Source organism: Colossoma macropomum, unplaced genomic scaffold, assembly GCF_904425465.1.
Source record: "Colossoma macropomum unplaced genomic scaffold, Colossoma_macropomum, whole genome shotgun sequence".
Lineage (NCBI taxonomy): Eukaryota > Metazoa > Chordata > Actinopteri > Characiformes > Serrasalmidae > Colossoma > Colossoma macropomum.
This window is the reverse complement of record NW_023494802.1, coordinates 30,541,706-30,559,210: the sequence shown is the minus strand read 5'-3', so window position 1 is coordinate 30,559,210 and position 17,505 is coordinate 30,541,706. Positions and strand designations below refer to the sequence as shown.

The window sequence follows — 17,505 nt, the reverse complement described above, 5'->3', positions numbered from 1 at the left end:
GTTCTCCACACATGGGGCTTGGAGACACCAACTCATTTGGGGAAGGTGGAAAAGATGTAAACTTTCTCCTTTCATCAAACTATCATGTTGAACTATAAACTCTGCAGTTTAAATGAAAAGCTACTTAAGACTCACAAAAATAAACACAGAAGGCAATGCATTTAAATCCTCTTTATATCAGCATGCAGTTAGATTTCTGACACTTAAACACTAAAACAAACATATTTACACACTTTAAGACACACATACACTATACAGCCAAAAGTGTGTGGACACCTGTTCATCCAATGTTTCTTCCGAAATCAAGAGAATTAATAGAGAGTTTGCCCCTCTTTGCTGCAGTAACAGCCTGCACTGTTCTGGGGAGGCTTTACACTAGATGCTGGAACATTGCTGTGAGGACTGGATTGCATTAAGCCACAAAAGCAGATGAGGTCAGACACTGATGTTGGGTGATCAGTTCTGGATCTCAAAGACCACTCCAACTCAAACCACTTCTACTGCTTCACAGGCCAGCGCTGGGGGGCTTTATACCCTTCTAGCCCACACCCAGCAATGGGTTTGGTGACTTTTGGCTCATGTGAGGCTGCTCCAGAGTGTCCCATTCTATCCTCAGTGCTTTTTCTATGGAGATTATGCAAGATGTGTGTGCACAATTGAACCCCTGTGTCAGCAGTAGTGACCTTAATGCAGCCGAAACCAAAAATAAGAAGAATGGGTGTCCACAAACTCTTAGACATGTAGTGTACATACATGCATACATACATACAGAAGGATGTTCTGAAGTCTCTTTCAGTCCAGTGCGGGTGTACAGTACTAAAACCAGTGTTATTACTGATGAGTCTACACTTTAGGAAGAAACAGTGAACAAACATCCTCTTTTTCTCTCTCTCTTTCTCTCTCTTACACACACACGCACACACACAAACCCAGACACACACACACACACACTGCTGATGTCCTTATTTCTATCAAAGCAGGAGGTCAGTAACTGATGGCAGCAGCTGGATTAGTTCTGCCTGGATATTGGCAGTTTTGGTGACCGGGTTGCCACGGAGATCGAGTCTGGTGAGCTTGGGACAGGACGCCAGGGGCTCCAGATCAGAGAGCTTTGAGATTTCTGAATACAGCGTTAAGAAAGAACCTTTTTACATCAAGAAACCATTTTCACTGGAACATCATCCAACCAAAACAGAGATTCATCAGAGGTCTCACTTTGTTCTGCCTGTACTAATCTTAAAAAGATCCAGGGCAACAAATACGCTCCTTGGCTGTAAGTGTCTTGTGTAACACAGTGCTGATGAGGTGGTTTATTATCTGAAGCTGTCAGGGTAAGAGTAATGAGCTAGAAGATTCATGACAATGGCCTGATCCCAGATTAGAATCCATTCTTTAAAGAGTTTTTTATGGACTTTTATCCAGTGTTCTCACCCAAATTTAGTCGTGTCCAATTCCAGCTGCTAGTTAGGTCCCCCTGATCACACACAGAAACCAAGCTAGGAGGGTGAAGGCTAGCATGTGCTCCCTTGAAGGGGCAACCACATCTTTTCAAACCATGGCTAATAAGTAGTAACTGTTTGAGATTACCTGACAACACAATTTGAGATGAGTGTGTGATGATTGAGAAATGCAGTTTGCACAATGCTAATTGGTGGATATAAACTTCCATTTCTTCTTAGCTACAGACACCAAACATCTTGGCTGATCGACTGCATTTGGGCTGGGGGGGGGACCGTGAAAATTAGATTTTTTATAAACTAGCCTCATTGAAAAATGAAGTGCTATGAGCCCCTTTCATAACTGCATACACTGTATGTGCCGACAGTTCAACCAAAACCAAGAGCTGGTGTGGTCCAAGCTGGTGTGGTCCAAGCTTTCATTCCAATGAACAATTAACAAATCTGACTCAACTAATCTTAGTCTTAATGTTGGTATTATATGACCAGCCAGGCCACGTGTTCCACAGGACTTGCAATCCAAGATCAGTCAGGTCAGGTCTGGACAAAACACTGTCACAGTGTCACAGCAACACAATAAAAAGGGAGTGAAAGGCACCCCACGCTGTTTAAGGAGCAGCAGGCATTAACCAGGATGAAGTCACTACATAAAGGATACGATTATTTTTCAAAGACACTTCTTCTAGTTTGGGCAGATGGTACAGTCCCTCCAGATTCTCTATGGCATTATCATCAGCCTCCAGAACCTAGGCGTGTCCAACAGAGAGGCATAAATGGTGAAGGACACAGAGCAATGGAGATGAAAAGAAAGGAACAAACAAATACTGACAAAGGGATTGAGGTGAGCGACATGACAAGGTGTTATTATTATTGTGACAAATTACACCACGGAGGGGTGCTGAGGGGCTGCAGCACCCCAACTGTCCCCAAACTGTTTAACTGCAACAGCTAAAAACAGTAACAGAAAAAGCAACAAAAAAACGAAGGTTTTTCAATATTTTGAGTATAGCAAAGACTCGCGTGTGCTTCTTGCAGAAGGTGTTGCGGGAGCCTGAGATTTAAGGATTGCGAGTGCGTGTTTGTATTTTTATATTTATATATTTTCAAAACCCACAGTAGCCATGCACTGTTTTAGCAGCCTAATACTGTTTTTAAACTTAAACAAATCATCTAATGTAATAATGATGATTTTGAATAACAGTTATATGTCCCTCCAGTGCGTTAAATCTCACCATGTGACTGAGGGCGTGACACCATCAGTTACTGCGCCGACCATCAATAATGTGGTTGGACTCATTTGCATAAGGTTTATCCAGAAGGAGAGGACAGAGAAAAGATGTGCGTCAGTGGTTTGATGAGTCAATTATATTTATATATTGTTATTTCCCGCCTCTTTAGACGTTATGATGACACGCTCTGTTTGATGTAAATTATCAAAACAATTCAAAAGAAAAAAAAAGGAAAATCATTTTGCATGACGCTGCTTAAAATCTCAGCAGATCCAACTTATAACACCTTGCTGCATGTATTTTGTCCATTCCAATCCTTTGAAAACCAAAATATTGTGATAAATATGGTGTATCGTGAAAATGTCTTGTGTATTGTGTATCGCATTAATGTTGAAAATCATTCTTATCAGTCCACTAATAATGAAAAGACTTTACCTCGAGACAGTGCAGCATGGCAAACTGGGTCGGCAGCGCCACAAGCTGATTGGAGGACAGATTGATATGAGTGACCAATAGCAGCTGATCCAGGTGGCAAAGGGTGCTCAGGTTCTTTTGGCAAAAAGAGAAAAAGTCAAATTGAGAAAAGAGTTCAAGTTCCATAAGATACCCAAAATAATTCTATATGCATTACATACCTTGTCAGAGAGACTGAAGACTCGCACTTCTGCGTACTCCATTTTCAGAATAGTGTTCTCGATCATAAACTTACTGCAGAGATCACTGTAGTAGGAGCTGCGCATGGGGTCCACCTCCTGACAGCGAGAGACAAATACAAAATATTGAAAATGAGAGCTACAGTAATGCTGAAAATGGGGTACAGACGACTAGATAGAACACTTTTTTACTGTGTACATCATGTAGTAAACATTAGAGTCTATTCATTCAACGTATATCCATGTTATTATTCAATCAGTGATGTACAATGTCATTTCCTTCCCACCCTGATTTAAACCAGTAAAAATATGATCAAAAGCTGTGAACTGTCTGAGCAGTTGATTGTATCATATAAAAGATTTATTAACCTTCAGCGTCTGAAAATGAGCAAGTGTTTCTTTCTCGTGACCCAAAGGATCCAGAGCTCTCATCAGGAGGATTATAGTCAACACACACCCTGAAAGAAAGAAAGAAAGAAAGAAAGAAAGAAAGAAAGAAAGAAAGAATATTAAGTTCATTAACAGAAGGCCTAATAAGGCCCAACAAAAGTGTAAAGTTTCGGCCAATTTTCCACATACATCATTTCCTTATGAGCTTTTTTTTTAATGTACAAACCCAATTCCAAAAAAGTTGGCACAGTATGTTACTAAACATACTAATGCTACTAAAAACAGAAAGCAGTGATTGGTAAATTCTGTTTGACTTGTATTAAACTGAAAACAAGATTTTATTTTGTAATTATATGCTCATTTTGAATTTGATGCCAGCAACATGTACCAAAAAAGTTGGTACAGGAGCATGTTTACCCCTGTGTTACATCACCTTTCCTTTTAACAGCACTTAACAACTGTTTTAGGACTGATGACACCAACTGATCCAGTTTTTAAAGTAGAATTTTTTGCCATTCTTCAGTTACACAAGCCTTCAGCTGTGCAACCATACAGGCCCTGGTTGTTGGATTTTAAGCTTAATATTGCACCACACATTTTCAACAGGAAACAGGTCTGGACTGCAGGCAGACCAGTTTAGCACCCACACTCCCTATGCAGTCATGCTGTTGTAACACATGCAGAATATGGCTTGGTGTAGTCATGTTGAAAAAAGCATGGACGTCCCTGAAAAAGATGATGTCTAGAAGGCATTTGTTGCTCCAAAATACGTTCAGCGTTAATGGTGCCTTCAAGTTACTCACTAATACCTGCCCAGACTATGACAGATGCTGGCTTTTAAACTTTATGCTGGTAACAATCTGAATGGTCCTTTTGTTCTTTGGCCCAGAGATCACAATGTCCATTATTTCCCTAAACAGTCTGAAAGGTTGACTCACAGACCACAATACATGTTTCCACTGTTCATCAGTCCATTTCAGATGAGCTTGAGCCCAGAGAAGTCAGCGGCGTTTTTGGATGTTGTTGACAGATTGATTCCACGGTTCATGTGATCTTAATTTGGATTTGTGGATGCTGTAATGGAGAGTCACGACTGACAACTGTTTGTCAGAGTACTGCCGAGCCCATGCAGTAATATCCATCACAGAAGCATGCCAGTTTTTTTTATCCGGTGCCATATGTGGGATCAAAGGTCATGGACATTCACTATTATTTTTGGCCTTGCTTTTTACACACAGATTTCTCTGGATTTCCCAAACCTTCTGATGAACGTTTTGATGAGAGTGAAATATCTAAAGTCTTTGGAAAAGTACTGTGAAACTGTTGGACTCTTTGCTGATGCATTTTTGGCAAAGTGGCAGGCCTCGCTCACGAAGGACAAAACATGATTGTGATTCAGAAAAACATGATTGTATCACCTTTGAATGTGGCTCAGGAACTGTTATTTTACAAAGGAATACTGATCAAATCATATCATAATGCACTTACAGTGCACCGAGACTCACATTTGTTCTGAGGCTCCAGTTCCAGGAGCTGAGTACATGACTGGAGTTCAGACTGCAGAACCGACGTCTTCTCTACAGACAGTTCACTCCTATCAAGCACACACACACACACACACACACACACACACACACACATTATTTGCACATGTAAACCTTCAATATACGCCAAACGAAAATGACGTTCTAAAAAGCGAAACAATGTCTTCTTGGCCAAAAAAACACAACAAGGTAGTTCAAGTTCGTATGGCGCAGTGCTGCTGAACAGAACTTCTAATCATTGTATCACTTGTCCTGATACCTCCCACTGACTGTGAATGGTCCTGATCATCATGCAATTCATTCACACACCTTCCTTTGACTGTGATTGGTCCTAATCACCGTGTCATTTGTTTGGAGACTGTGATTGGTCCTAAGAACCAATTAAAAAAAAAAAACCTTCTTTCTTCTAGGGCCCCCACATTTCTGTGATTGGTCCTAACCACCAGCTCATTTGTTCTGAGACCTCCCCCTGACTGTGATTGGTCCTAATCACTGCGTTGTTTGTTCAGAGACCATCCCAATCAGTATACTAATGGCAGCTTGTTCTGCAGTAGTTTGATTTTGTTTAGTTCTTAGTTCTGATGGTTACTGAGGAGCCCAAAAAATGCACACACACACACACACCTGAAAAGCTCCTGGTCTGTGGCAGAGTCCCGGCACCAGCTCTCAAGCCGACCTGAAATTAAGCATTATGTCAGAGCTTAGATGGTACATATGAATCCAAAATTATTTGAACAGATTGCATTTGTAAACATGCTGGTCCACACACACACACACACACACACACACACACACATACACAGGATACTGGAATTCTCTATTCATACATTAAGATGAATGTGACTGTACTGTTACACCCCTAACAACACGTTCACACAACTCCCTTCACGACAACAACATCCCAATTCAAATCAACATAGATAAGATCGTCAGCTAAGAACAGACATTTAATGAGTACAGACTGGACATTATTAAAGGTAGCTACTGACACCTGCTGCTTCAGCACTGTATGGGCAAGCAGCACAGATTTAAAGAAGAAAAACAGCTGTATAGAAACAGGAAATGTGAAAGTATTGATAAATTACATTAAACTGGTGTGGGTTGGCTTTTGCACGGTAAATGTTAATATCAGTGATCGCACTGAAGAAACTACACATTGTCATGTCGGCTAGCTTACACAGAAATAGAGCAAACCATTCAATTTCTGTTTTCTGGTGGCCTTTCTCACATTAAACTGTACAGCACACAGAATGTACGTTGATTCTCCCGGTCACCAAAATGGCTGCGCAGTCATACAGTCACGTCAACATGAGACAGACGAATAGAGACCACTGAATTAAATGTAGCAGCTGGTGGGGATGGGAGTGGGGTATTATCTTAGCCTGTACACACACCTGTATAGAGAGCGCAGTCTCTGTGTGTGTGCTTCTCCATCCAGTGCACCGTCAGGTTGTGCTCGTTGTTGATGTCGCTGATAGAGCCAGGAGGAAGTTCACACAGCTGAGAGAGAGAGAGATTTAAAAGCTTACACACAGTATTGCTAAAATGAGTGATTAGTAGTGATTGATTAGTAACCCACAGGAGGCAAATTCCGTTTTGGGCTATTTCTTACACAAAATGTTTCTTTGACATGTACGACAATCTATGAAAACTAATGCGACATAGTTTAATTTGCCATAAATGTCACCAAGTAAAAGACAGACCTAAAAAGATATACCTAAAATGAGCAGTAAGGCATTTTCATTTTATGACTTGCAAATTGTGAATAAAGTCGATGGAAACCTGGCTGCTGTACTGTGTGTATGAACTGATGTGCCATCATCAGTGTCAGTGTAGTGTAAGTATATACCCAGACAGGACTGTGGCGGAAGCGAGGATGAGCACTCCTCCACTCAACCTGCTGCTGCTGACCATCTAACACCAACATCAGACCCTCAGCCAGAGCCTGAGAGAGAGAGAAAGAGAGAGAGAGAGAGAGAGAGAGAGAAAATAGACACATAAGGGGAGATAAAAAGAAAATGAACATATTAAAAAGAGAGAAAGAAAGAGAAAGAAAGAAAAAGACAAAAGATAGATATAAAGAAAGATAGAAAGAAAGAAAATTAGCAGATTAAAGAGAGAGAGAGAGAGAGAGAGAGAGAGAGAGAGAGAGAGAGAGGGAGCACGAAAGAGAAAATGGAGAGTAGAGAGATAATGGGAGACAGCGCAAAAGAAAATTAACAGATTAAAAACAACAGTGACAGACAGAGAGTGCGAGAGAGTGCATGCAAGAAAGAGAGAATACAGAGAAAAGGAGAGATGGAGAGAAAAAGAAAACAGAGAGAATACTGAGAACATTAGAGACAGAGAAAAAATTAGCAGACAAAAAAAAAGAAAGAGTGCAAGAGGAGAGAGAAGAGAGAGGGAGAAAAACTAACGTGCTAAAAAGAGAGAGAGAGAAGAGAGAAAGAAAGACATGGAAAAAAATTGAAAGAGAGAGAGCATGAAAGAGAAAAACGAGAGCATAGAGATAGTGAGATAGCGCGAAAGAAAATTAGCAGATTAAGAAAAAAACTGTTAGAGAGAGAGAGAGAGAGAGAGAGAGAGAGAGAGAGAGAGAGAGAGAGAGAGAGAGAGAGCGCAAAAGAGAGACTACAGAAAAAGGAGAGATAGAGTTAAGTAGCAGACGAAAAACGGAAAGAACAAAAGAGAGAAAAATATGAGAGACTAAGGAAAACAGAAGAAACAAAGAAAATTAACAGACAAAAAATAATGAGCGAGAGAGAGAGAGAGAGAGAGAGAGAGAGAGAGAGAGAGAGAGAGTGTGAGTGTGTGAGTGTGTGGAAAAGAGAGAGACTACAGAAAAAGGAGAGATAGAGAGTTAAGTAACAGACGAAAAACAAAGAAAGAACAAAAGAGAGAGAGAAAAATATGAGAGACTATGGAGAACAGAAGAAATAGAAAGAAAAAGACAAAAAACAAAAGAGAGAGGGAGAGAAAAAAACACTGCAACTGAAATGATACAAATGCAGGAGTGTCGTACGTTGACGGGTTTGGAGAAAGCCACGGCCACTCTCTCCCCCTCCCGACTCGCATACACACAGCTAATCAACTCCTCACGCTCAGCTGCAGCAGAGAAAAGAACACAGTGAAGATCAACACGACATCACAGAAAACCAGGGATTTACAGACGTAAACATGAACGGATACAGAAACTCACCTCTACCCAGCAGCCAGCGGTAGTAGAACCAGGCACTCTGGTCATTTGGGTCAGTGAAGAAGGCGTTCTGAACCAGCTCATACTCTAGAGAGAGAGAGACAAAGTGATATTCAGTCGTCGCTGGGAAATTCATGTGACATGTAACAAATAACCACACAGTAATGTCAGTAGAGTCAGGAGCCTAAGATACACCTCTGTTTAAAAATTAGATTTCAGTGCTGTCTGCAATGTGTCTCCTTGATTAGAAACCTCTGTTCCAAGGGTCAACCCAAGAAGCGCAAGACTGCCCCCTACTGGACATAAATTGACACTGTATTTTACTGGGCGTCAGACACTATGGCCCTGTTCACATTTGGTATGGTACTAATTTCCACCTTAAGTGAGTCCCAAAGTTGGGACTGGAGCAGGTTTACCACTGTGTTGCATCACCTTTCCTTTTACTTTCCACTTAACATCTGGGGACTGAAGACACCAACTGATTCATTTTTGCTTGTCTTCTGTTAGTCTTCATCTGTGCAACTGTATGGGGTCGTATTTTGAGCTTCATTATGCGCCACATTTTCATTTTCACGCTCTGATTATGCAGACATGCTGCTGTACCATGTGCGGAACGTGGCTTGATGCTGCCATGCTAAAATAAGCATGGATGTCCCTGAAAAAGACGTTGTTTAGAAAGCAGCACATGGATATATATATATCTTTCAGACTTAAAGTAACCCACTAATGCCACCCCATACCATAACAGACCCTGGCTTTTGAATTTGATCTGGATGGTCATTCACTTCTTTGTTCCCTTATTCTGTTTATTATTTCCATAAACAATCTGAAAGGTTAACTCGTCAGACCACAATACATGTTTCCACTGTGCGTCAGTCCATTTCAAATGAGCTTAAGCCCACAGAAGTCGGCGGTGTTTCTGAACATTGTTAAATATGGCTTCCACTGTGCATAGCTCAGCTCTTAACTTGCATTTGTGGATGCAGCAGCAAATGCTGTTTATCGACAACACTTTGTCAAAGAATTCCCGAACCCATGTGTGATATCCATCACAGGAGCATGCTGGTATTTAATGCATTTTTTGGAACGTTACAGGCATACATTTCAGGATGACCTCGTATTTATAAAAAAAACAATGATGCTGATAAGATCAAACATTAAATATATTGTTTTTGTAGTGTCTTTGCTTCAATGCAGGTCTGATTGTGTGTTTATAAAGTTCTTACCCTTGAGTAGCTGCTCCTCACAGACTCTGTGTGAGTGTGTCTGAGGCGAGGCGGTGGGGGATGTGTGCGTGTTGGTGTGTTTTCTGCAGGGTGACGTGGGCTCAGAGCCGGGTTCCGGGTGTAGTAGAGGCAGCAGTGTGCTGCGGTAGTGCCAGCTGGAGTAGTTAGAGAAGTTGGAGCCGATCAGACGATCCGTAAATTGCAGCTCCTGATCCACAGGAACACCAGAGGATTTGACCACCAAGCGGCGGTAGTCCCAACAGTGAACTGAGAGAGAGAGAGAGAGAGAGAGAGAGAGAGAGAGAGAGAGAGAGAGAGAGAGAGAGATGTCCTCTTTTTTGGAGATACAAAGTTTTGTTCTCACAGCGATGAAACAGAATGTAAGCAAAACTACAATAATAACTCCAGACTTCTGCAAGTTAAATGATACTTCTCCTCCTTTTATGTCTCTGTATGTGCCCACAAAAATAAATATACTCATATGGTCACCAAGGTGGTGGTATATCAATTTCTTCTTTTCTTTATTTCCTCCATTCAATTATCCTCTACCTTTCTCTCAATGGCTCTCATAAAGGCTGATGTGGCCATCTCAGAGCTTTGCTTATCCACTCACAGTTTCGGTCGTCCAGGCTGAGGCAGCGGTCGCACAGGCTGAGTTCTCTGGTCCAGTCCGGCTGTGGAAGGCGGGAAGACACCCAGCCACGGTGGTGCCAACTGCCGTAAGACTTTGGGTTCATTTTCAAACAGGACTCAATGAAGAGCAGCTCCGCCTCATACAGCTTCTGAATTTCCTCCTCCTCTCTAGAAAAAGAAAGAGATTTTTCTAAATTTCTGCATAAGTCATTAAGAAACAAACCATCGCTGCCCAAAGAAAAGTACCTCCAAAACAGTTGCAAAGAAAACTTATTTTTTGAGATTTAATTTTAATGTAACTATTTTTACCATTATAAATATTACACATAAAATCTGAGAGGACATGTGCAGGTTCACTGGCGGTTTTGGATAGTAAATAAAATGTCTATTTGTTTTGTAGACATTGTGACCTCTGGTCCTATCACCACCGCTGTAAAGAAATTAGAGTCTGTAAGCTTCTCTACAATGAACCGTGTCACATCAAACCGCTCTGAATGACTTTCTCTTCATCTCAATGAGTGAATTACGTGATTAAAATTAAAAAGGTGGAATTCCTCTTAACGTCCATCTGGATCTTATACAGACATGACTTTCTTGGATTTGAAAAAACGTTCTAAAATTCTAAGTACAAACTCTGAACATCAGATATGACATCAAACTACATCACACAGCTGCCTGAAACAGCGTTTCGAAACCGTGCACTGCTGTGTCTCGCCAGGATTATAAAACACAGGTCTAAAAGTATCTAATACGCCTAGTATCCTAAGTGCTGCACAAAGAGCACAAAGCAACCTGGGAGTTGTAGTTCTCTTACTTTACAGTCTCCAGGTGCAGCAGGATCTCTCTCCTGTAGTTCCACAGAGTGGCAAAGTCAGGGTTAGAGGACAGGAGCTGCTGCGTGAGCTGGAGCGCTTCATCATCCAGTTCACCATCACTCCTCTAAAAAAGAAAGAGAGAGAGAAATAGTGTTAAAGTATAAGCTTTATAAGTATATAAACCAAAAGCATTAAGAACCACTGCATTACATTTGTATATAAATATTAATTTGAATTTAATTTATTAATTATTTCAAGGGCAATAATAAAAATAACTGGAATACAGAGACAAATTCTGCCTTATTGTTCATTCTGAGAGACTGCTGATGAGGTAGCACACTGACAGTCAGTGAAAAAAGGGGGAGAGGGAAAAAAAAAAGTAGTGCTTCCTAGAAAACCTTGATGGAAAGAGGCGGTGGTTAAAAGTGGCAAAACAAAGAGTCTCCTGAAAGTAAGACTTCTCATGAGAGTTCGGTGCTGCTGATTAAGTGAAATCCAAAATATTTAGATTATTAAAATATCTCTGTTCCACTACAGACCTTTTTGAAAATAGCATCACGAACAGTCAGGTACACTTTCAGCTTCTTCTCTCTCTCCTTTCTCTTCTCCTCCTCCTGCTGAGCCGTGGACTTTACCTTCACTCGTCCGTGCTGGGAATGAGCGAATGAGAAAGAGTAAGAAAAAAGACAAACAGATGTACAGATAGACAGAAACATAGAAAGACAGTGAGAGAGAGAGAGAGAGAGAGAGAGAGAGAGAGAGAGAGAGAGAGAGAGAGAGAGAGATAAGAGGCTGTTTAAGTGAACAAGATAACTACATAGGGCATAGTGAGCGAAGAAATACTCTAATGAACTGTGAAAGCAGCTACATATATGAAAGACCTATGTACAGTACATAGGGGGCAGTAAGGGTGGGAAAAAGAAAACCATATAGGCTGTAATGAAGGAGGAAACAAGCAAACTATCTAGGGAGTAGCAGGGGACGAAATGGGCAAACTATATGGGACATAGTAAATGAGGAAACAAGTGAACTACATAGAGTGCAAAAAGGGATGAAAACAGGAGAACAATATGATGGGGGAAACTAGCAAACTATATACAGAGCAGTAGGAGAGGAAACGAGTGAACTATATGGGGGGCAAAGTAAGGCAAGAAAATAAGTTAACTATACAGGGCACAGCAAAAAAAAAACAAGTGAAATATATAGGGAGTAGTAGAGGAGGAATTAAGAAGACTATAAAGGATGTAGTAGAGGAGGAATAAAGAAGACTATAAAGGATGTAGTAGAGGAGGAATAAAGAAGACTATAAAGGATGTAGTAGCGGAGGAATAAAGAAGACTATAAAGGATGTAGTAGAGGAGGAGTTAAGAAGACTATAAAGGATGTAGTAGAGAAAGAAATGAGCCAACTACATGAGGAAATATGTAAAGTGTACAGAGGGCATTAGAGGTATATACGTGAGTAAATTCGTGGAATTAAGTTTAATAACACATGCAAGAGGTGTGCTATCAGGAGAGGGTTTAACAGCGTGAAGAAGGCAGTGGAGCACTGGTTTGATACTGGCCTCTCAAACGAAACGGTGTAAACCTGAAAGCAGCCCATAATGACTCGGACTCACCATGTCTCACCGCTGGAGAAGAGCTCAGACCTGTGAGGAGGACAAAACATGAATGAACATCACGCACAGACAGCTCAGTGCGCATGCGCGAACCCACCCAACCACAGGCTCAGTTACGAACTCTCGCTGAATGAAACTGAGCAGCACGGCGGAAACTGGGCTGTTTACCGTTCACCGACAGTCAGCGCTGCCGGCGCGGCGGCTCAGCTTCCAGAGCTTTCAGCGCCTCCGTGTCACACTCGGAGGGTTTCACGGCGCTCAGCTCTGAGAGGCTGAGGTTGGCTTCCTATTCGCCAGCTTCGTCTTCGAATTCACCCGTTCCACCTTAAAAGGTGCAGCAGTTATCATAACGCACCAGGCGCCGGACTGGAACCGCTGCACCGTTTAAGGTGGAACGGGAAATTGGAAGAAGAAGCTGGCGAATAGGAAACTGACACGAAATCATGAAACTTACGACAGAAACGAGGCCGATCCCTGTTTAAACGGCGGACTGGCTGACTGACAGTGAGGGTCTTTATCCGATCACCGTTCTCAGATGATAGTAAACCCCTCAGTTTGACCAGCTGGAAGACGGTTTTGTGGCGGTGTCAGACTGAGACACTCTCCGTCTCCTCTAAACAGCGTCACAGCCCAGAAGGCAACAAGCCTCTCTGTTTCCCTCTAGTGGCCAAACTGAGACAGCAGACAACCAGACAGGCTGCGCCCAAATCCACATCCACTACACTCTTAAAAACATGGTTCTCCAAGGGTTCTTTAGTAAAGGCAATGGTTCTGTTTAGAACCATGGATTTTCATGCTTAAATGGTTCTTTGCATGGTGAAATGGTTCTTCAGATTGATGGAGAATGTCTATATAGAACCAAAAGGGGTTCCTCTATTGTCATAAGTTTGGCATCGTACCAATAGAAAGACCCTTTTTGGTTCTATACAGAACCATTTTCATACAACACATATATAATACATATATACAGCTCATTCTCCATCAATCTGAAGGGCCATTCCACCAGGCAAAGAACCATTTAAGCATGCAAACGGTTCTTTGAAGAGCCCTTGAAGAACCATCTCTTTTAAGAGTATACTATACTATATACTGTACTAATGAATGCCTTACTAATGGTTGTGCACTACTGAGTACTTGAGTACTATTTAGTATGGTAGTATGCTTTTGGACGCAGGAAGGTTGTCTTAGCAATGGTCGTTTTCTCACTATGGCCTACACAGTTCACGGATTTTTTCACTCATTATGCCCTACATAGTGCACTTGTTCCCTCCCGTACTGCATCATATATAGTTCACTCATTTACTCAACACAATGTAAATGCATTTCTCTTGGGGGTATTGCAGGACTGCCTTCACAGTGGTCCACTTTTCTTTTCACTCACTGTGCCCTACGTAGGGTACCCATTTCCTCCCCTAATACACCTTGGACTGCTCACTTCTTTCCTCAGTCACTACACCCTATATGGTTTACCTCGCTTCTTCAGTCACTGTGCCCTCTATAGTTTGCTTGTCTTCTTACTCTCTACACCCTGTGGTTCATTCATTTCCTCACTGTGGCCTAAATGCATTTGCCCTTGGCTTACAGCTTCGTCCATCAGAAGTAGTAAACGAAGAACAGCTGTATTTGCAATAGTTTACTTGTTTCTTCACTTTCTATGCCATGCATAGTACACTTGTTTTCTTCCTTACTACATTCACTTGCTTTCTCACACACTACACCCTATTGTGTGCACTCATTTCTTCATTCACCGTACCCTGTGTATTCTACTTGTTTATCCCCTCACTTCGGAATAAACAGTTCACTTGTTTTCTTCTTTCCTATCATATAACATAGCACACAGTATTCATTTTTAATATGTATTATAACAGTATTACTATGTATATTATGCAATATCAAGTATGAACTTGTAGTATGTTGTATGCATCTATAAAATGTAGTATGCATTATTACACAGTATGTTTGCTTCTGTACTATTACTACATAGTATGTAGTATGTATCTAGCATGAAGTATGCATTTATAAAAGCAGTATGCATTACTACATAGCAGGCAGTATGCTTCTGTAGTTTGTAGTATGCATTATTACGTAGCACATGGCATGCATCATTAGTATGTAGTATGCTTCTGTAGTACATAGTATGCAGCTATAAAATGTACTAAGCATTATTACACAGTATGCATTTATATTTCGAATACAGAATATGGTGTGCATGTTTAGTATGTAATGTATTTTGTGTATTCATATTTCTATGAACAATGGAATCAGTGCCTTTTGAGAGCCACTTTCATGGAAAACTGAATTTCCCCGCATTTTTTGAAATATCAATGTAAAATGTAGACTGTTAAAGCTTCAAAATGTACAATCCACTCCCCAGTCTATATGGTCTATATATGGAAATTAAGCTGTAAACACACCATTATGAATTCATTATTTTTATGAGGTCACAAAAATCGAGTGTCCATCTGTTCAGCCTATAGCAGTTTAGCTCTGCCACTCAAGCTATTAGTAGTGTTTCAGCCTAGCCTGCGTTTTGAACAATAGACAATTCAGAGCTGCTAATCAACACAGATCTCGTTTACATATATTAGTCTTAAAGGCACAGTAACAAAAAACAGCTTGTTTAGTTCTGAGGTATAAAGAGAGGCTGGAAAATGGACACAAGCAGTACATGCGTCATTAGTGGAAACAATCCAGTAAAAAGTAAAATTACGGGACATGGACCCTTTAACGTTTTGTCAGACTGTTATATGCATCGCTGTAGGACTCCGTTTGAATGCTAGGTGGTGCGCAAGCATTTCTCCTTTTGCTCAAATCTGGTCACTGATGCTATCTTATCCATAGGTGCAGTGACCTCATTAAGTTCTCTATAAATCACTCAGAAACAGGTCAATGTATACAAACTGCATTCAAGCATGAAATCACACCCAGGCAACACGTACAAGGTGTACACACACACACACAAAAAGAGAAATGGCCTATATTTTATGTGTGTGAGAATAAGGGCGCATTTTTCCGGATTATTTTACACAGGCCTTTCTTGTGCGCTGGTGTCCACCCGCTGTAGAACTCCCAGGACCAGAGCTCCTGTCATGTGATACAGCAAACACAACACCATCTTTTATGTGCTGTCTATTGAGAAGGCACTCTTGCTCTGTTAGCTAACAGGTCATGAAAGACAGGCAAAACATTCTGGAACATGTACTGCAGTAGAAAAAGAAAGGAATCTTGTTACAGGTGTGTAGGCTTGTTTCAAAATGTTTGAGGATTGAAAAGGATTAGGATTTTATGTATTAATCTCTTGATATGTTCCATGTTTCATGCCAGATATTCCAGTTGATCAGTTATAAACCCTCATGGGAGGCAACGCAAATATTTGCACCATTTTCTTTGTGGGCTCCTGTCAACTGCTGTGTAACCACTGCACAGGGGCCGAAGGATTAGGGTGAACACTTCCACAATTACAAGCGGCAGGTAAATCAATCATGGCTGACAAATACCAAATATCTGTACTAGAGATGGCAAAATACCACCTTTTCTTTTCTGATACTGACACCGGTGCTGAAACCTTAACAGTAAAGCTTCAACATTTTTTTTAATTGAAGACCTTCATGTAAAATGAGCATCTAAAAGTAGGCTATCATACTGAAAGTACTCAATACTCTACTACCCCACAGGAACAATACAAAACTACAGTTTTTTTTAGTTGAACTGGTTAAAATAAATAAAAAAAAGGCACCTGGTCAAAAACATTTTGTTGATTTTCTCAGTGTAAAGAAGTTAATATACACTATATTGCCAAAAGTATTCACTCACCCATCCAAATCATTGAATTCAGGCGTTCCAATCACGTCCATGGCCACAGGTGTATAAAACCAAGCACCTAGGCCTGCAGACTGCTTCCACACACATTTGTGAATAAATGTGTCGCTCTCAGGAGGTCAGTGAATTCCAGCGTGGTACCGTGATAGGATGCCACCTGTGCAACAAGTCCAGTTGTGAAATTTCCTCACTACTAAATATTCCACAGTCAACTGTCAGTGGTGTTATAACAAATTACAAGCAATTGGGAACGACAGCAACTCAGCCATGAAGTGATAGGCCACGTAAAATGACAAAGCGGGGTCAGCGGATGCTGAGGCGCATAGTGCGCAGAGGTCGCCAACTTTCTGCAGAGTCAATCGCTACAGACCTCCAAACTTCATGTGGCCTTCAGATTAGCTCAAGAATAGCGTAGAGAGCTTCATAGAATGGGTTTCCATGGCTGAACAGCTGCATGCAAGCGCAATGCAAAGCGTTGAATGCAGTGGTGCAAAGCGCCACCACTGGACTCTGAGCAGTGGAGACGTGTTCTCTGGAGTGACGAATGCTTCTCCATCTGGCAATCTGAGTCTGGGTTTGCCGGTTGCCAGGAGAACAGTACTTGTCTGACTGCATTGTGCCAGGTTTAAAGTTTGGTGGAGGGGGATTATGGTGTGGGGTTGTTTTTCAGGAGTTGGGCTCGGCCCCTTAGCTCCAGTGAAAGAAACTCTTAATGCTTCAGCACCAAGAGATTTTGGACAATTTCATGCTCCCAGCTTTGTGGGAACAGTTTGGGGATGACCCCTTCCTGTTCTAACATGACTGCACACCAGTGCACAAAACAAGGTCCATAAAGACATGGAGGAGCGAGTTTGATGTGGAAGAACTTGACTGGCCTGCAGAGTCCTGACCTCAACCCGATAGAACACCTTTGGGATGAATTAGA

General features: G+C 41.4%; 1 protein-coding gene across 1 annotated transcript; it reads right to left on the bottom strand.

Annotated features, from left to right (window-relative positions):
- Positions 1-156: 156 nt before the first annotated feature.
- On the bottom strand, positions 157-16,401 carry rabggta (Rab geranylgeranyltransferase subunit alpha). The gene is made up of 17 exons (XM_036591939.1): positions 13,216-16,401; positions 12,762-12,791; positions 11,683-11,793; positions 11,143-11,267; positions 10,309-10,496; positions 9,696-9,962; positions 8,473-8,556; positions 8,296-8,378; positions 7,123-7,218; positions 6,668-6,773; positions 5,898-5,949; positions 5,235-5,323; positions 3,709-3,797; positions 3,322-3,438; positions 3,122-3,235; positions 2,116-2,203; positions 157-1,120 (listed from the first exon to the last, which is right to left on the bottom strand). Exons 2-17 carry the CDS (start codon positions 12,762-12,764, stop codon positions 972-974), a joined length of 1,761 nt encoding a protein of 586 aa, XP_036447832.1. The 5' UTR covers positions 12,765-12,791; positions 13,216-16,401; the 3' UTR covers positions 157-971.
- Between the last annotated feature and the right edge of the window lie 1,104 nt (positions 16,402-17,505).